The sequence below is a fragment of the Taurulus bubalis genome, assembly GCF_910589615.1.
Source record: "Taurulus bubalis genome assembly, chromosome: 17".
NCBI classification, from domain to species: domain Eukaryota; kingdom Metazoa; phylum Chordata; class Actinopteri; order Perciformes; family Cottidae; genus Taurulus; species Taurulus bubalis.
In genome coordinates, this window is record NC_136605.1 from 8,256,697 (window position 1) to 8,278,480 (window position 21,784).

The 21,784-nt window shown below is 41.4% G+C and overlaps 1 protein-coding gene across 1 annotated transcript in view; it reads left to right on the top strand.

The window, feature by feature from the left end:
- Window positions 1–553: 553 nt before the first annotated feature.
- Window positions 554–21,784, top strand: part of LOC306749437 (protein shisa-8-like) — a gene marked incomplete at both ends in the record, with an annotated part of 87,438 nt that continues 66,207 nt past the window's right edge. The window contains one exon of the mRNA XM_079232732.1: window positions 554–1,119. Within this exon, the coding sequence (XP_079088858.1) occupies window positions 554–1,119 (566 nt within the window). The remainder of the gene's footprint in view (window positions 1,120–21,784) is intronic.

Here is a 21,784-nt window from a genome sequence, read left to right on the forward strand (position 1 = left end):
TTCATAGGTAACAAGCCCTCCTAAACTACATTCCCTCCAAGCCACCGGATTTGGATTTGTCTACAACCGCCTGCTGATGACGTATGGCTTTGTGAAAGGTGACATTTCCTGAATTTTGGAATATTTTTCTGCTTTGATAAACACACACCTACACACACACACACACACACACTGTAAACAGCCAGGGACTGTGATGTGTCTGTGCATGTGAGTGCCTGCTCACAAGGAACTTACCCCCGTTGAGATGTGAGATTGATTTATTTCACTCACTTGTTCCTCTGTCCCTTGACGACAATTTATCCCTCTGTAACTGTGTGCATTAATAACTCCCACAGAAACAAAGTGAATGCTGTTTTATTTCTTCCCGGCATGCATGTAGACTAAAACCTCTATCTCAATGATTTCTCATACCCAGTGACTATAATTTGAAACTCTGGATAAGAAGGATACATAATTCTCAAATTCTTCTCTTTTTTTAAACCCAGAAGCTTTACTATCATTAAAACCTCCACATCGGCATTGAGCCACAGCAAGATACTGGAGTAAGACCAAGATGGCTACCTCCGTGCATCCACTCTTGGTTAGCTTCTCCCTGGCCATTCTGCTGGGTTTGACCTCTCTGGGTGGACTGAACTCTTGGCCGTCAGGTCAGGCGTCCGCCCAGATCTCTACCGACAACCAGACAACAGAGGCTTCTATGATCCCGGAGGCCGCGCTGGCAACCCCGACACCAGAAGCCGAGGACAAAACTGTTCCCTCTAACGGTAACCGTTGCTGGGGTTACTACGATGTCATGGGCCAGTGGGACCCGCCTTTCAACTGTAACGCAGGTATCTACCTGTTCTGCTGTGGCTCCTGCTTCTACCGTTTCTGCTGCCAGTTCAAAATCCACAGTTTGGACCAGACTTCCTGTTCCAACTATGACACACCCGTATGGGCGAACACCGGGAAGCCGGAGAAACCCGTCACAGAGGTCCAAGAGGAACCGGACAAGGATCGGACCCACATGATCGTGTATATTATCTGTGGAGTGGTGGCCATCATGGTGTTGGTCGGGATTTTCACCAAGCTCGGGCTGGAGAAGAGTCAGGGAGGACAGACGGACATGACCAACTCCAGGTATGAACGGAGACAGGTGGATGGCCTTGGGCACAAAAGGGGGTGGTGATTAATATGTAGATGATAGATGTGGTAATTATTAGCAGGGGAATACATTTTGATGGCAATGATAAGGATGTTGATGTTGCCAACAATCATTATGATAATGATGCATTTAGTTTCATAAGATTATCTTGAATTGCTGGCTGGCTTGCTCGATAGATTTCTTCAATCAGCTCATTGAAAAATATGTGTAATAAGCTTTCTATTTTCTTAAATGTTTATATTGATTCTATACAATACATATGTTTTACATTTTCAAGAATCAAGTTTTAGATTTCTCATTATATTCATATTTTCCAGCTTTATGTAGTTGGGAGGAGGGGAATTAAATAAAGAGTTGCAAAGTGGTACCTTGGGAATAAAGGTCCCATTCATTTTTCCCATAGACGATGTTAATGTGACGTTTCTCAAGGTTTGACTGGCCATCGGGAGAACCAGACATTTTTCCAATGGGCTAGCCAGCTGAGTCAGGCCAGTGCTCAATAAAAGCAAAATCTGGCTACAGTGTCATATGTAACATATTACTTCTGGACAAAGCAATGACATTACTTATTACTCAACGGTAGAAATAGAAAAAGAAAACGAGACACTGTGATTTAGCTAGCAGACATTTCCTATCACACTTCTCTTTTAGTACAGGCTAACGTCCTGCAGCCCTGCACCAAGCTAACGCAGTTTCTCCAATGAAAAACCAACCACCAATTGTAAGCATCACATAATGGTCAAATTATTGTACATGATGGCACTTTTGGGCATTATTTATTGTACATCAGACAGAGGGCAACATTATCCTACGAATACAATAATTATCGGACATCTGGCGACGCTGATGAAGAGACTAAGCTAATATTGACTCTCCACTAAACTCACAGTAAGACAATGAACAAGCTGCCATCTTCATTTCCAATGTAATAGAGTGTGACTGGGATTAGTAAATGTAAAAAAAATGTAAAACTATCTAATAATATGAAATCCCATGTGTTTATGCATGTACATGTATGCGTGTAATTTCCTGCATGTGTCAATGGATGTGTTTATGCATATGTGTGAGAAGGTCACCAGCTGGGGAATGAATCAAGTGACTGAATCACAGAGATGTTTGTATGAGAGAGAGAGAGAGAGAGAGAGAGAGAGAGAGAGAGAGAGAGAGAGAGAGAGAGAGAGAGAGAGAGAACCGGCTGGAGGTCAGGGAGTGGGGAATGAATGGAGATTGCAATGGACTGATGTCAGGGCATAGTAGGGGATCAGTTTGGGGGAAATTACCATGCAGTTGTGTGGTGTTTTCTCTGTATCAGTGTAGCGGTTTCACATTGATGGGTGATTGATTGCTGTGACACAACTATGACTGTGGCAATGTGTGGCCTCCAGTGAACAATGAGATGGGAGAGGGTGGTTTTTTGGAAGGGTGGAATATTGAGCGGATCTGACTGGAGTGCAGCCAACGGCTAATTCTAGTGTAGAGAACAGGGTTGTGTGTTTGTGTGTGTGAGGGGGAGAGAGGGAGAGGAAGAGGAAGAGATGGAGACAGAGTGTGGGTGTGACCGACCAGCCCATCGGGTGTTAAGAGTCGGGCCATGGGGGCTCCTTTAAAACCCGGTCATTACCAGACCTCCGCTCAACCTTCCATGGCAGGATGAGAAAAGGAGGAGGATGAGGAAGAGGAGGACAGTGGTGGACATCAGCACGCATTAGTGTTATACTTCACTGAGGCTCCCAAAAACACAATGAAGGCTGCAGCTCTTGGCCCATTTTCTCCCCTGAATCAAACAATTATGTGTGCCGCTCTGTACTTGAAACAAGGGATTGTTTGGGAGATATTTATGAATTCTGGTTGGCTGTCTTCATCACATACAGATCATATACATCTCAAAAGATATTCAGCATCATTCTTGAAGTTTCTCAGAAGCGACATGCCTCCAATCAGCAGGACAGATGTTGGCAAGCGTCCTGCTGAAGCGTCCTGGAGCAGGGCGCTCTGCTCACTTGACCGTTTACTTTGACCTTCCTGGATGGAAACATTTTCCCAATGAAAATAAATAAGATAGCTGATGGAAATCTATTACTATTTATTACCAGTCCTCTTTAAAACAAGCTGTTAGTTAAGGAGCAAGAGAACAATTTTATTTGAGCAATCAAAGCAACACATGTGTCACTAATGGTATTTCCTCTGATTGGCTGAAATTGTGACTCACTGTTGTGAGTAGTAGTATTAAGAACAAACTAATGTCAGACCAATGTGTTTCGGATTAGAGCCTTCATCAGGGTCATAGAACACATTACAAATCACAGTTGAATACGATGGGTATGAAGAAAACATGATACCAAAAAATACATATCAGGCAATTGGGAACCCACACATATGGGCTATGTACAGTATGTGGTCATGTTGCTTCAGGCAAATCACATTCGCAAACTATCAGTGGGGCAAAGGGAGTTTACCTTCATCCCGCGATACTCGTAGATCACACGGACATCCATCTTGTCAGGCTTCGAGTGATGCGTTCGTGTTCAAACCACAGTGGCTCGGACCAACAAGAGTCCTGTGAGGAGCCTGTTAAAGGACAGTCCACTGGAGCGCGAGGAAGGGAGCAATAAAATGAGGAAGGGAGAACGCTAGAAAAGAGAGAAGGAGGTGCTGATGAGTGAAGGGCTTAGCTGATTTGCCACTGAGAGCTGTGGATGGCTGGTTAGCTTCATGGCTGGGCTGCATGAATAATGATTATCGAGTCTTTCAAAACTTGCTTCGAAGACATTTTCACTCTTGAGGGCTAGTTTTAACACCTTTGGACTACTCTCGGCTCCTTTTAGGATGGAACTTAAAGTTTAGTTTAAACTGCTTTGGTGTCGGGGTTATTATATCTTATTAAAAGCCTATTTCAAGGTACTTGGAAGATATTTCTGACCAGCTGTTGGAAGATTTCATCCTTCTCACTGCTTACAGATAATCAGTTTTCATCGGAGTTTGGTAATCCAAATGTGTTCTGTGGGTCTGGGGGAAAACAGGTCTCCCTGAGATATTCTGGGAAAGATTTGGGGGATTATGTAGACCGAGTGAGAAATGTGATTTCATGACTGATAAATGGTTATTCCGATCATAATTGTCTTTCTATTAAAAACGTCATTGGCTCGGCACAGAAAGGGAGTGTTTAGCCTAAACACACATTTTAGAGGCAACACTTTGCACACAGAGTCAGTGGAGTGGCACAAGTGGAAGCAAATGGACAATGCAAACATAGTTGAAAAAGGTTAGAAAAAAAGAAAAGTACCCTTCACTCAAGTTGCATGATTTCCAGAGCTGAGACACAATGGGAAGAGAGATGATGTTGCAGGACAAAACAGAAAGAATAAGCAGAAACCGCTGATTGTTGGTTGTCACCTAAAATGTAAAAATCCCCAAATCCATTCCGTTTGAGACCCCAATTATGAAGAACGAAGTCACGATTTTGCATCGTATCTGAATTTCCCCGTGAGAAACTGCAGACTGGATGAGCCCGGGTCAAATAACCCAAAAAAAAAATCCTCATTTTAAAATTCATTCTCAACCTGCATACATTTGACAAAGAGACACTTTCACCCAGTTGTGAGCAAGAAAGTGTTGTGGCTGTGTGTGACAACATGTGTGTGTGGTGTGTGTATGTGTGTGTGTTCATGTCTGTGCCCTGTGTGTGCACTCAACGAGTAAATCCAGCCACAAACCTGTTAAGGTGGTAATGCGCTGAAAAGCCTGGGTCAGGCAATCATAACAGGCAGCGGTGCAATGATGTATAGCCCCAAACACACATGTGCACACGCACACGCACATACGCACACACACACACACACACACACACACACACACACACACACACACACACACACCCCTCTCATTATAAGACTACCCCCCCACTGCTTCTCCTCCCAAGCGGCTGTTTGTGTTTTTGTTTTGCTCTCAGTCTGTCTGCTGCTGCGTCTGTTGTGTGGAAACTGCTGCAAAGCTAAATTAAAAATGAATCATATCCTTTGATACGAGATTCAGCTGTGGGAATTAATAGGCCGCATCAAGTTTTTTTTTAAATAACGACAGATCAGCTCATCATATTATGGACTGTAGCTTCATTGAAGGTGAATGTAGAGGGAGGAAAAAGCAAGAGGACGTACACAAGACCTTTCAGCTAGTAAACAGATTATTTTACCACAAATGTTGAAAGCTAACACTTTTTTTTATCATTGTGGCAAATTGGTAGAAATCAGCTCAGCTAACATGTCGACAAGCTGCCAAAAAGCCCGGAGCAGCAATGTGCTGACGTGTGACCAACATGTAATCTGTAGCTGTAATAATCAGTTCCAGTTGCAATTAAGCTGTTGGCCAATACATATTTGGCACATACACCTTCATGAAATCGAACTATAAAAATACCCTTGCACAGCATAACTCAAAACACTGCTTCTGGTGCATTAAGCACTTTAAAAACAATAAAACAACACTTAACCGCCAACTGCATAAATAATCTAAATGCCAGGCATGAATTAATGCCAGTTTAAGAAGCACCGAATAAACACAGGCTGTCTTTTGCACAATCAAAAAATACATGCAACCACCATATATCTAGGCAGTGGTGGAAGAAGTCATTATTAAGTTACACTTAAAAGTAATGACTGAGCAGTCAAATATTTTACTATTAATATTTAAGATTGTGCTAATTTTAACTACTTTATAGTTTGATCTACAGCACTGCATCATATTGCTATAAGATCTTCATTTGTTTGTAGTGTCTCTGTCCCGTGATGAACCACATATATCTCTAAGGAATCCAGAAAACCCCTCTGTGTCATCAGGCAGCTTGTCCAGGACCAGAGTAACTGAAGGCACTTGGATCTAGTTCTGGGTTTAGCTAGAAGACCTCTGCCTGATGACCTGAAAGGCCTGATCGGGTTTTAATCGGTGAGCAAGTCAGAAATGTTCTGAGGAGCCAAACCATGCAGTGCTTTCTAGACTATTAGCAGGATTTTGAAAGGTGTTGTGCCGGAAGCAAGTACCAGAGTAATATGGTCAAATGCTTGTGTATGCTTATGGAGCTATCTGCGTCACTTTGAATGAGCTCGAGCTGTGAACAGGAAGGGAGTGAAAAACTGTAATTTGAAAAGAATAGCAACAAAGCATAACGTTGCGTGTTGATGGAGAAAACGATGGTGATTAATTAGAGGGACCCTTATGAATTTTCACATCTCTAATCATACAAGCAATCCTGTTCATGTGTTATGCATGCACAAGTGCTGACGAGGAAGGATTACTCATACCAAGCGTTGTATTTGTCACCTTCATCAGCGACCTTGTTAACACGGCTGATCATGTCTTGAATGTCACGGTGATTACGGCGACACTTTAGGCCGCTAGATTGCCTCTTGTGCCTTTGTTTGGGAGAACAAGTGACCACTTGATACCTAAATCTGTTAATAGAGAAATATTCCTCGTGATACACACACACACACACACACACACACACACACACACACACACACACACACACACACACATTGTAATATTACTCAATGTAATATCATTGTACTACTTATCATAAGTTATTCCACTGAAATGCCATGTTTTCAAGGGCACATGCGATTGAATGACCCACTGGGGATCCAGACAACCATTCCCAACGGCCATTTTATTCCTCTACTGTATTGTGTTTCATCAACAGAGCTTCCTATTTCCTTTATTGTTCGGCCGCAGCGGTGCATTCCATCATCGGCTTTGACAGGTGTTTAGAGCCAGGAGATACACGTGCACACGGCTCTGCTTCCCTGAAAACTGCTACAGCAGTGGCCGGATGAATCGAGCATTTTTTTGGTGAGGTGTGCAGTCCAAATTATGTTTTTGCATCAAGGCCTGTAGGGTGGTACAAACTGATGATGTGGGGTTTAGTTACTTTTTCATTTCGACCAAAAGTTTTCAGGTACTGCAAGAAAAAAAAAGAAAATCAATTAAAATATCAAACAGAAAATGGCACGAAACAGATCAAACAATTCTTCCACATGACTTCGCAGTGAAAATTGTCGTTGATGTAAAACGGGTCTTCAGGCTTCATTGCTGATGTCATCTCTATTATTGGAGTGATTTCTTTACTCTCCTTGTATTAAAAAGAGTTTTTTTTTTTTTTTTTTTGACGAAAGCATTGTCTTCCTCCTCATCCTCCTCCATGCTTAATAGAATAACCTCTTTTAGGCTGCAGAAGTATTAAGTACAAACTTTGACATGACCAAAGTGCACTCAAATAAACAAGGATTTATTGTTTCTGCATTTATTAGCATCTGTGTACGCTTAGGTAAGAATAATGAATATATAGTAACCTAAACATTTCATTACTGATTTTAATTTATGCTTCCCTTTGCCAGTAAAATGCTCTTTAAAATGATGGCCAGAGTGATCTTTGGCAGTTGTACTGTAAAAGTGATTAAACATACGCACTTATTTTCAGCACTAAAACACACGCTTAGCTCTCAGCCCACTGCTGGCTTCCATGCACCAGCCTGAAGCTTTCTTTGACGCATTTTACTTGTTGTACCTTCTTCATCTGGATAAAAGGTTTAACCAGTTAAACCAGCAAAGTTGAAGTTAACAGCTCACAGAAGCAGCGCTGCACTGGAGGACAGTTCAGTGTGTTTTTATACATCTGACCAAACTAGTTTGTGTAATCTGAAATATGGTTGGTTTGTCGTTGTTGTCTTGACCTACATATCTTGTTCACATGTGACCAATCAATAAAGTGCAGTAGTGCAGTGACCGCTCTCATCGCGTGTCCATTTGGAGCAGGCCGGTTGATTGGCCCCCTGTGATGCTGCTTGCTGAGTCCACTCACTGTTAGTTAGATGTACAGTTAATGCAAAAAGGAAATCATGAATGATAGTTATCAGAAAAAAATATAATCCAGCCACTGGTTGTTTTAATAACTATCAAAGGTTTGTCCCTTTTATTTTGTAGTAATATTCAGGATCAGATATTGAAAGAGAAATAAGAAAACCTTGATAATGAGTGTTTTGCAGATGTAATTAATATTGTATTAATACATCGTTCCAGCCAGTGGCGGAAGCAAATACATTTATTTAAGTACCTCCATATAGAATAAGGAGGTACTTAATTATGAATAAATATAAAATGGAAATATTTAACTACTACTTATCTGACAGCTACTTTGCAGATAAAGATTTTTGCTTGCACACATGATTAGTTTATGGAGTGCGATGTATATTTATAGATTGAATTACCCAACAGCATGTGATTAGTTATAATTCGCTTAATCTTGACCAGCTACAGCATAACCAGTAATACTAGTCCAACTATACCTTCGGCATTATGAATTAAACACTTCTACTTCTCAATCTCAATACTTCCTCCACCACCAGATGTGTGCATGCTACCCTGCACTTCTGTGTAAATTGACAGTGATGTGTCTTCACATGCATGTCCGATAGCCGCTGCTGTGTCGCTTGTGTTGTGATTGTAACTCCGCACCACACCTCAGTGCAGTAGAGCTCAGAGAGACAGATTGCTGCAGAGCCTGGAAGTTCCTCAGCTCAACTGTTGCTGCAGTGACTCCACGACACGTTTTCTGTTCTGTCCTGTTCATGTGCAAATGCTCCATTTCTCCCTCCTTCTCCCTCGTCCAGTTAAACAATTTAAAAATACTGGATGCTGTTATCTCTCCTCCTGTTTCTTCACCTCATCTTCTGCTTTCTCTCCTTCTCTCCTGTGTCCTCCCGTATTAAAGATGTAGCAGACATCACGCTGAAGAGTGTGCATGCAGATGGCAGGAGATTTTGCATCTTCATACATCATGCTCCCAGTGAATTACAGTCAAAATTGCAAAGGCACTGCAACTTTTTTTTCTATAGCACCTTTCAACAGCAAGGCAATTTAAAGTGATTTACCTCAGACATAAAGGCATTGAGAATAGATGAAAAGTAGGACAGAATATAATCAAAATTGCTGTCACACTTCTGATCTCTGTGTTTCCCCGATGGCGCAGCGTAAACACACACCGTGTGTGAGGGGTTGAGAAACGTCACTTGGCTGTCCACTAACTCGTTGCAACTAATATCGAGCAAATGGAGAATTAGAATTAAATGTAAATGCTTGCATTGCATTTATACTACAGTTTCCTGTATTCAAAGGCAAATCTTGCAGAGGAACTTTTAGCAAAGTGAAAAGTCACTGCTCCGTAGAGTAAACTATTTTTTTACCCACCGAAAGCACAACAGATTCTTTACAGGGGAGACTAATGTTGGTATTTTTTACCTGGACCATCACAACTTAATGCAATGAACCTAATAGAGAAATTAAACATTGTTCTTTCCTTTTGCTTGATTCAGTCTTCTGTAGAGAAGTCGCGTTTTTGAAATCTAGCTTTAACATCCACAGTTTCGAAATCAGCTTAATCTTTTTTTTCTTTTTTATAACTGCACTCCAACAAAACAAACTCAACATCAGCACCCCTTGCTTCACTCTTATTCAAGTTTCCAGCGATGTCGTATGGCAACATTGCAAAAACAAGCACTTTTAGTGAACGTTGAACATTGCAGCCTGTTTTGCGGCTGCTGTCTGCAGCGTTTTTCCTCTACTGGACAAATATCAAACATTGTTGTCCCCATTAGTTACTTAGACACAGAAACATGGGAAAATAGGTTCCAGGTTGAAAAATACCAAACTTACCCCTAACCTTTCCCACATCTTCCCTTTCTCCCCACCTACTTACATGAAGCATCAACATTGCACAAGCCCAGTTGCCTCCTCTCCTCTAATTTCGTTACTTGCCAAAGCAGCCGTCCTTCTTCTTCCGTGTGATATTTATATCAGATTTTCATCAAAGCCAAAACACCCAAATTAGCCTCCCAGATATCAACCATAAATTACGTAGCTTAAACACCACATGCCACTTTATGTTTGAAAAGAGGACAAATCATAGATAAATGAAGTGTGATAACTTAATAATGAAAGCTTTATTTTTGTTGAAAAGGATCTGTGTCCTTTTTGACTTTCTAATTTTAAGGCACCGTAGGAGGTTTGTGGGAGGCTCCATTGTTAAAGTGTGTGTGACTACATCCCTGTCTATTCAGTCAACAATGTTTTGCTAACTCCTCTGAACTGGAGATAGTGTGAGTTACTGTGAGCCTCTCTCTGACTGTGTACGCTTGTGTGTATAGTCTACATAGAGGTTGGGAACAGGCCGTCCAACATGGGCTCCATTTTCACTCCAGTGATCCTGGTAATGGTCTTGTCCCAGTGTGGATTGACGCTGGCTCCAAGTCGCCTCGACAGAAAATCAACTGCTTACGTGTCGCTGTTTGCTGAAGCGCGCACAGCAGCAAGCATTATCGCTCTGTGTACTGTATAGCTGGTCATCTCTCTTTCTCCTGCTCCTCTGTCTCACCACTGACTCAACATTTTAAAATCTATCGGTACATCTATTTGTCCGTCCGTCCATCTCATTTTTATTCATCGCCATCTCACCATTCTCAGCTATTATGCATATCTTCATTTCTTTGCAATCTGCCCTTCAACCTTCTGGTTCTTTCTCATCTTTTTAATATCTTTCAGTCAGAGGGGAGAAGAATACTGAACCATTTTACTCAGGTAGACATAGTGTCACCTGAAGAAAGTAAAGTATACAGTAAAGTAGCCTCCGTGTTAGCAAATGAATGTGTGCAAGAGACTTAATAAGTTGTGTTTAGTGATTTATAAAAAATGTGTTGAAATGCTCCTTTAAGTTACGTTACTGACTACGTCATATCCTATATCCCTCAGTTGAGGTTAATCAGTCTGCGGAGCAAGACAGTTTTTTGACCGTTGTGCTCAGTTGAGCACTGAATGAATCTTGTAACTTAATTTTTGTTGAGTAAACTTTTAAAATGGAGTCACTGCCTCTGAAGACTCATTACGCGTCAAGCTCATTGCCCATACATAGACTGTACCAGTAGTGGTAATAGGGATTACCGGACAGAGACAAGATTGCCGCTACAATGTGTATAGCTTGAATATGAATGTATTGTGTTCAATTAGCTTATCACCGTTTGTAATTTGTCAACCACAAATGGTTTTGTAAATACATACATACATGCATCCATAGGCCAAAGAACTTGCCTACTGACAGCATATTTGTTAGCTTGGTAGCTAACGGGTCAATAGCGTTGCAGTTTATTCAAAGCAAGTACCATTGACTCATAACTGTCTTTTTGGATCAATTTATACCACTACAGAGGAGATTGCATCAAAATTAAACACGTTTTATTGCTGTTCTCATCATCATATATCTGCAGATCATGACAGCGCTGTTGCTAATGAGACAACACAGCTCATATTTATTAGAGTGTACACACTCATTTCACACAGGTTGTTATTAGTCATGGACCTCAACCAATTTGCTCTGTTGCATGTGGCTGTAAGTGTGTATTGTTGTTGTTCTCTCTCTCTTGCTTTCCTATCTATCCTTCCTCTCTCATCCTCTACCCACCGTGGCTCGTTGCCTTAGTAATCATCTCAGCTCTAATCTCCAAACACCATCGCACCCACAGGAAAGCTTAAACTTAAACACAGAGATTAAACAAGAGAAAGAGATCCATCCCCTTTGACAACCATCTTCTCTTCCTCTCATCCACCATCCATCCCTATCCGGCCATCTCCAACCATTCCTTTTCTTTATAGTCCAAAAAATAATTACCTGCTCGCTAGTATCCCCAAACCGCCGTACATCTTCAGCATTGTGCAGGGACGGAGATGAAACAAGAGTGTGGATGAGGGGGAACTCAGACGGGGGAACAGGATGGCACAGCGAGGAGGATTTCACTTTTTTACTTTGCTCTCTACTTTCATCTCTTACCATCATCCTCGTTCATGTTCTGTTTGCTTTTCATATTCGTATGCTTGTGCTTGTATCATTCCCCGTTGGTCTCTCTTTGTCTCGAACATGCTCTGTTTCTCTCTCTCTCTCGCCATGCATTCATCCTCCTCTCAGCCCTATTTATTTTCCAAAGTTTAGACATTTCCCTGCATAGACTGGTCCTTGTTTAAACTGCTCAACCTGTTCCACTAGCACCAGCAAGCGCACACACTCAGACACAAATCTTCATCTATGCGCACAATGACACGCACAAACTTGTCGCGACAGGCTGCAGAGTGCAGTGCCTATGTATGTTGACACCGGTCTCAGCAGTCGTTTCTCACCTTTTCGGCCAAAGAGCCAAAAGAGAGGTTATTCATCTTCCTCTCATACCAGCTGATAGACAGAGAGTGAGGAGACAGAGAGAGAAAGTACAAAAACAGTTGAATGAAGAAAGTCTCATGTTTTTTCCATCTCTTTTCTTCTCTCAGTTATCATGCTATTCACTACGCTGCAACATTTTGGTGATCAATAATCATGCATTGTATGTATACATCATATCACATTTTGATGCTAATACATCTTAAATACAAATGTGTATGCATGGCTTTATGGCCTTCACTGTGGTGCCGCTACTTTGACTTCAGTAAAATAGTAAATAGTAAATATTTGAGTACTTCTTCCACTCCTTTTCCTTGATTTGAATATTTTAACCTTGTTTCAGATACAGATTTGTTCTTAATTGCTCAGTTTGTTTGTTTGTTGCAAAGGGTCTAACTCAGTACCGATGACACTGAGAATATTAAATCGGTGTAATACAAAATTCCAATTGCTCTGTTGTTGCACTCAGAAACAAAACACCACACTGTGGTTGCTGTTCATCCAAAATTGACCCAGAATGCAAAACTGAATTACTTCAAACGGCTGAATGTATAACAGGGCGAGCATCCCATAAAGCAACCTGCATTAGGATCTAATTTTCCATTTCCAATTAATAAATACATCATTTACAGTAATCGTTTTAAATGTAGGTTATTTGTATGTCTGGTTTAGGCTGGCGTTCCACAGCCGGTTTATTCTGCATGTTGGTGTGTGTAACATGTCACATGATTGATGAGATTGTGGTGGGTTCAGGGTCTACAGTCGATAGCACCCCATTTCCATTATGCAGTCTCCTCGACTCCCTTGACCCCCCACCTCCTACCCACACACACTTATTCTCAGACTAACACTACACAATAACAACAACAACATAGTTTACCTTATGTTGTGTTTTAAACTAGGGAGAGAGTCTTCAACCACAAAGAGACATGTCACTTGAAGTATTTTATTATATTAAAATATGACACAAACGCCTGTGTGCTTTACAGAAATGTTACAGAGCGTATCTCTGCTATCCGTGTACTGAACAGGGTTTTGTTTGTTCTTTGCACTAGGGATTAATAACACAGTGCCTGAGCTATAATGAAAATCAATCATGATTCAGGCCTGCAGTTACAACGCATGATGACACTGTCATCATAGTACACCAGAGCCACTGTGCTGTCTGTAGAGGCAACAGCAAATATAAAATTCAATATTTTACCTGCATCTTTCTAAGTACTTTGGAAGACTTCCATCATCACTGGAGATATGCCCGGCTTTCTAATACTCTGACTGTCAACTCTTTCCAATTTTTATATATTCTTTTCAGCTGGTCACAATGACGGCAGTGTTGTGCCAAGTGCTGTCTTCATTTATGAATCATGCACTTTTGTAGTGTAATCATTTCACCAAATACTAAGGTAATGAGACCAAATATAAGTGTGACAAAATGTTGTTGAGACACCCATGTTTTTGTTGTTGTTGTTTTTAAACACCAGATGCAAGATTTCAACAAATAAAATGCTTAACTTGGTGACTACAATATAGTTGTAAAAGTCAGAGATCCTCAAAACCTTTGCATCATGATTGCTCTCAGGGTCATTAGTCTGAATTTGAGTCGTACTGCACACATGCCCAAACACACACATACGCAGCAGTGACACAGTCAATATGTGTTCTAATTATACCGATGCTGTATCAACGTTTTAAATGTCTTGGTGATGCAACACGGATGCTGCATGGGGCACAGAAGGAGAGAATAATAGCCAAATAGGCGGACAAGGCAGCAAGAGAGGACAATATATTTTGATTTCCTGTCCTTGAGCTGCGGTGAAAACAATATAGTATCCTCAGTGGGCCACTGTGAAATAACACAGTCGACAGAAAATGACAGGGGAGGCGAGATACCGCATCTCTACATGACAGCAATGATGGTCAAAATACAACTCATCTCATCCGTCCACTCCTCCCTCTCTCCAGTCATCGCTCTTTCAATCCATCATCTTCATCCCCATTTTATGATTCTTCCCCTGCTCTCTTTTCTTTCCCTCCTATCCCCTCCTCTGCTATCTTCCTCTTGAACTCCCCAGCCTGCCTGACCCCTCTGGGTTCAAACCCCACATTACTTAATGTAACACTGAAGAGCGGCGATTCTGTTCAGTGATATTGATATTGAAACACCTGGTGCCTTTACGTCAATGACCATATTGTGTCCTTATGTTTCGAAAAATATACAGCCTGTGCTTGTCTAAATGCTAAATTAAATAGGCTAATCCGCTGTATATGGCTATTTTAACTGATGCTCCTGGTTATTAGATAGACCACCTTTCAACAAATGATGGTCAGACTCAGGCTTTCTGGCAGGTTGCTCTGAGGGGTGCAAACAGAGATATTAAATGCTCTTTCTACTGCAGATCCTGGCCCACGAACATCCAAAAGGCCACAACTGGAGGACAGAATGGGTGCACCGGGAGCATAATCTTGAAAAGAATACCACATGTCTGGGATTTACTAAGACTGCAGTCTGTTAAGCCATTTGAAAATAATTGGCCAGTTGAAAGGGAAACGTTTTTTTTCCAACATTTGCATGTGTGGGAACACCCTACATACTCTCCTGTAGATGAATCTTGATTTGGTTATCACCTTACATTAGTCCTGGTTTTCAAAGAGCCTAATAAATATTTATATTCCTACATACCGGCGACAGCGGCGAAGCATTATGTTTCCGTCCGTTCATTCTTGTGAATGCGATATCTCCGAAACACGTGGAGGTATGTTCTTCAAATCTGGCACAAACGTCCACTTGGACTCAATGATGAATTCATTAAATCCAGAAGCAAAAAACTAACATTAGGTTATTACCAAAACATTCAAAACACACAAAACATCTCACCACCAGTACACTGAAGGCGGGGTAGTGTTCGGCGTGATGACGTTTCATAGTTCCATTTAGCAAAACGGCATGTTAAAATCTCTAAAATGTATGTTAATTAAACACAGACCTTAAAATCCGTTAAAAAAAACATCGTCTCTGAAACAAAGAAACCGGAAGTGCAAACATGCCAACTCATTTTCAGGTTTTATGGCTTATTCATGCAGGACTCTATGACAATGCTATTCAGTTAATTGTTTAACTGTTAATTGTAACACTTTCATGTGTCGCTTTAAGATGTGCATATGTTTAGTGAAAACCTCGGATAAATCCACTGACGCAGTTAGCACACAATTTCAAACGCACACTAACAAAAGTAAAGCAACTTTATGAGGAGACGATATGTCATGTTTACAGTTTGTTGTGCTGCCCCCAAGTGGCCCAACACATCTTTTGATATTAATTCAGGTAGTTTAAGTCGTATGACAAGTATAAGCTCTACGACTCTACAGCTGTTGTCATAACCAATGAGTTATTAGCACTTTCTCTTTCCTTTTTGAAATGTCCATTTAATGAAAGTAAAACACAAAGCACTGATGCATTAGTGCGGATTCAACCCCTGAGGACATTCTCTGCTGTGATTATGAAAGCGTTGGCAGTGGTTACCACACTAAGAAATGTCCACTCAGGTATAATGGCCAAAAAAAAACATTAATGTTAAGACTGTTCAGTCAAGTTACACAGTGGCTAATGTGAAACAAGCACTCTAGAGTTCATCTATTGCTCCGGGAAACAAAGTCACTTCATATACGCTGTTCATTCCTGCTCTGTCCTCAGCGAAGGAATACAAACATTGGTTAATGTTGGTCCCTGTAACCAATAAACCCAGCACTGCGTCCCAGTGCTCAGCTGCACTGCACAACCATACACGTCCTTAATCTCCTTACCGAAGTGGAGCACAGAGGCACAGAAACGCGGTTACATAACACAGGCAACAGGTGGGAGATTTTGGGGGGGAAACAGAGACAGAAAGCTTCGGATGAAATAGAGAACACAAAAGATAAAATAAAGAGGGAGATGATGGGAAGAGAATGTAGGTCGGTGTGCAAAATCTAGGAGGAAAGTGGAAAAGGGACATACGATAACGTGGTGTTCTTTTCACGTTGATACATTTTTACAATCATGAATAAGATATTGATGAAGATATTTTCTCAAATCGTATTGGAGCCTCTGCCTTGAAGCGACATTAAGGCACAGCCAGCACTGACAACCAGACGGTGACGCCAGGATCCCTCGACTAACAAAACAGCCTGCCTTAATGACTATTGTTTTTTTTCCTGGTAAATGAGACAGGTTGTGAATTGACAGAATGATTAATTCAGTTGAAACACGAGAATGCAAACTAAGGCAGAGATTCACGTTTGATGATTTTAGCCAAGAAGTCTGGTGCTCTCAATGACAAACTAGGTCATTTGTCATCCAGGAGAACAGTCCACACTATTTTGACTCAATATCACATGATCACGTGATTTTGCCAAGTGGCAACATTATTTTTCTCATGTATTTACCTGAATGATCCACTATCTCCAAATGTTTTAAGCAAGTATCCCATAGATGTATACAGTTAACTCTAGCTGCTTACTTTAGCGTACTCCTGAGTCCTTTACCATCTAATTCTAATGTGTTTTTCCTCAATTTTCAGGCCATATGGGCCCGTTTATAGTTGAGAGTCAATTTAAAGCTCAAATCAACCCATAATTACACGTTTCTGCCCTGCGAGATGTAATGTAAATGATCCAATAATGCATATATTGTGTTTTGTAGCCAGCTGGATCTCTGAGGAATCCTCCTATTTTGTTCTTTCTGTGCAGATGTAAACAGATTATGTGATGAAAACGATGAAAGACGCAACCCACAATATGTATTCTTGACAGACTTTAACTCCCAGCAGCTGCAGCAACTTACACATTGCAGCCTTTGGGGAACACTGAGGAAGACTGAGGGCTGAAACTCGTTTATGAAATCCTTTTTCCCATAGACTTAAATTTTGTTATTCTGTCTTTTATATACATTAGGAGTAGAATAAATGAGACAGACAGGGAGAAAGTCTCGGAGCCTCTTCCTCTTGTTCTCTCATGATGAGAAGGAAGCCCTCATTTGTCCTTAGCTTCTTTCTCTCTTTCTTCTTTCCTCTCATTTCCTCTTTTCTTTTCTCCTTAGCCAACTTCCTTTGTACCTCCTCAATCCATTCCCTTGTCCACTCATTCATCAACCTATCCTTCTCTCCTCTTTTCGGGCTGTGAAATGTAAAGGGACATTTACATTCCAGCCACACGCTTCCTCCCCTCCCTGCTGCTTTCTTTCAAATGATGTGATAAATCTTAAGGGAGGGGAGGATCGCCTTATGTGCTGCATACATATATGTGGGCAGAAAGGCCATAGACAGCAAACCAGATGTTCACTGGTTTCAGTTAGAAAACGTGAGTAAACAGTACGAACTGGGATAGCCACCTTATGCACCCACAAGTCGTGTTGCCAAGAGTTTAATATTCTGTCATGCCATGACAAGAAGTGAAAAAGGATGTTTGGAAATGTATTGGTCAGCTGACTGTGAAAAGTGACAGAAAAATTAAAGAGATAGAAGCAAATGACATGCTACAAGGCTACAAAATCATATGTCAGAGTGTAGCAAAAGCGATGTAGGTTTTCGCAAATAAACAACTTTGACCGTTCATTCTGCATTACAGCTGTAAGGCATGCATTTTGTTTTTCAGAACACAACGCCCTTGTTCCCACCATGGAAAAAACAGAGCTACTATTTCATTACTATTTACATTTTGGATGTCGTTGAGAAGCATTCTGGGAAATATCAGAAATGACCAGTGAAGTTGAAGTGGATTAGTCAGGAGAGAGCAGGGAAATCACACTGACTGAAAACGATGTATTCAAATGTTTTGTTTAGCTTGATTATGTTTATTCCTGCCTCTTATTCAGTGAGAGGGGAAACCAATAGACATCCTGAAATGGTAAATATAAACAAAGAATGCTGTTTAAGCACTCATTTATATTGTGTCAGTGATAAATGGTCAGTGTTCTGTTGAACACCATCACCATGACAAAGTGAAGGCAATTTGTCATTGCAGAGCCCTGACATCCCACAATGCAAATTGACGTGGCCTTTTGGGCTACAATTGTCACCCTCTCCCCGTCTTTTGCTCGCTGACTTGTCTTTTTACATTCCTCCGTCTTTCTTCCATCTCCAGCAGTGGAAGACGCTCAAAAATACAAAAAGTTTCAAAACCACTTGAGCCCTGTTGACAGCCCTCCGATATTTCTTAGAGCTCTCTGGGAAACGGAGCAAAGAAGTCAGCATCACACTCAAAACACTACGGACTGTCAGCAGGAAGAAGCCGTTGTTTAATGGCACAGTGGTGACGCAGGGATTTGTAGTTTTCCATCATCGTCATGTGCCTTAACATTGTGCGTATGCTTTTGAATGTAGCAAAGCACAACAGTAACCCAATCTGATCTCTCATTTATCTCTCTCTCTCTCTCTCTCTCTCTCTTTTCTCTCTCTCTCTCTCCTTCTCTATAACACGCATGTGGCTGTGTGTGTGTGTGTGTGTGTGTTCCAATACTCCATCAGGAGTCAACGTGTCATGTACTGCACACTGCAAGATAACATGCGTACCATGATGAACCTGACATAAGTACCTGTAACTGCACACATACACACACAGTCATGCACTTGATTGACAGTTGCCGGTGGTAACGTGCCAAGTAGCGTGGCAATGTGCCAACAAACGGCCGTGAAGAGATTGCCAGCAAAGAACACGTATGGAACAAAAATTCGTTTTTTTTTTTCAGCCTTAAGTATGCACACAATGTGTTTTGCTGAGGTAAACGATTGTTTGTTTAGAAGAAAAAGCGCCACAGGATACCTTAATCGGGACCACATGCACGCTTGTATTCATATGCACGCTTGTTTCTTTGTTGATCCCCGATTTAGTTATTTTTCTTATCATGTAAATCGTAGCTATTTGTTCACACGTCATGCTGTATCATCAACGATATGGACTTGTAGATGAAAGGTTATTTTGTATGTTTCTAATTTTTTATATTAGCCCATGCACTTGATAAGCAGACTATCAGGTTGCCAATAAATCTGACAGTGGAAAAGCGGAAAACATTTTGGTGGTGGGCGACATTTTGTCAAATAATGCAGTCCAGCGTGTTTGCATGCGGAGGCCACTGTCTAGCATGTGTGTTTACCTTCATCAATATGTATACATAACCACTCAACATATAATAAACCACCTTCCGCTATTCTCATCCCCTCTGTCTCCCTCCCTCCATCTCTACCTTCCTCTTTGCTCTAAGCTTAGCTCATGCTAATATCTCCAGCCATTAAGTAGATTTATGGCCCTGCCTTCCTGTGAGAGCTATAGGACCCTTTCTAAGACTCCCCAATCAATGCTCTTTCTCCTGCATGACTCCCTGTAATGTTTTGTTTGTGCCAGCAACATACACGTATGTACGTATGTAGCCTACATTCCGACCTGGATTGAATTGCCAGAGATTCTTTATGGGATATTCAGATCATGGTTATAGCTGTATTAACATATCTTCTATGTAAAGATATATTGGGGTAGTGTTCACCTGAGCGGATATTTAAGTCACTCTCTGTGTGTGCTGTTATCAAAGCATCTCTGCGTTTTGTTGACATAGTTGGACAGGTGTTACACCCCAACTGGTTTTCAAACCTACTGGTTTCCCTATGCGTGCGTGCGATGTCTTCACTTCACAGCTGCAGCGGTTTTCTGTCTGGTCACCAGATTCGTCACACATTCACAAACATATTGCTGGAGATCTTCAAGCCACATTTCATCTCCATTGCAGCGATCGTGATTGGATAAGTGAGCGCTGCATCACAACCACGTATGAAGAAATACATTAAAGAAAATATATTTATAAAAAGATCGCAACGACCTGGATTCGATCCCTGTCGAGCAAAATGCAAATCTACTGAAAGACTGTGGCTCAACCTACAGAGCCACCTATTATTAAAAAAACTCAAGTCATTTCAGGTATTACTCATTTATCTCACATCTCCTCTGTGTCCAGGGAACCTCTTGGTCTAGGTGAGCTGAAACAACTGGTTACCTCGGGCGGATATTAAACCACGTCTCAACATATTTAGCGATGCTTTTTCGCGAGGCTACGGCCAGACTCCACTGACACATTTTGACAAAAACAATTCTACTTTTGTGACGATCGTATTGTGAAAAGACACTAAAAACATAGTGAACACTGAGACACAGGAAGAGTGGAATACTAGTAATGTTCTACCCACAAAACAATGAAGAACATATATTGCTGGAGATCTTCACGCCACATGGCATATCCTTTGAGGCGTTTACAGTTGTTTAAGTGAGCACTACATCACAACTGCGTATGAAGAAACACATTGAAGAAAGATAAATGTAAAGATCGCAACGACCTAGATTCGATCTCTGTAGAGCAAAAATGATTACGTCGCCACCAATCATTAAGCAAACTTAAGTCATTTGGGAATTTATTGATTAAGTCACATCTGCCTTCAGGGAACCTTTTGGTCTGGTGATCTGAAACAACTTGTTTCAGGCGGATATTAAAACACTGTCGTGGAACTCCACAAAAATATTGTTGCCGATTCTGGAGTCAGCTATACTTTTGCAAGATGATGCTGCTGCTCATCTTGCTTCTTTCGGCACTCGTAATAAAGTTCCCCATCAAGGGATTTAATTGACAGCTTTTTAAATGACATTTAAAAACTTGGTTAGGAAAAGATATCACAGTGTTGTGCGGCTTGCTTATTAGCTGCTAACTCTCTGCCGTCGTAAGCCTGCTTGTAGTCAAGTAGTGCTGACTGCAGAAGAGGCAACAACATGTTTGTGGAGTTCCACGACAGTGGTTTAATATCCGCCCGAGGTAACCAGTTGTTTCAGCTCACCTAGACCAAGAGGTTCCCTGGACACAGAGGAGATGTGACATAAATGAGTAATACCTGAAATGACTTGAGTTTTTTTAATAATAGGTGGCTCTGTAGGTTGAGCCACCGTCTTTCAGTAGATTTCCAGGTGTGTTACCGGCCTTGTGTGCCTTTTAATGCTTGCTAGTGCACGTGAGCGTGCCCCACTGGCTATCTGACTGCCACTGCTCTGCACTTCGCTTACTGCTACGACGCCGTCCTGAAGCGTAGACCCAGCACTCCGGTTCGGTTCCCCCTCACGTCAGCACTGTTGAGGTTGTTTCCAATGTTGACACTGTTAACTGCAAGCCGCCCCGTGGAGGCAATAGTTATGCTCTGAATGTTATATTTAGTACCTTTATAAGCCATCTGCGTAATGGTGTGTCAGACTGTAAAACCCACAAACCAGCTCCAAGGCAGAGTTCGTACAATGGGAACAAACACGTTTGTATTTTTTTTCTATTACTTGTGTTGCAAATCAAGCAGAAGCCTATTCTGCATTTGGGGCACTTTGCATGTTTTGTCGTG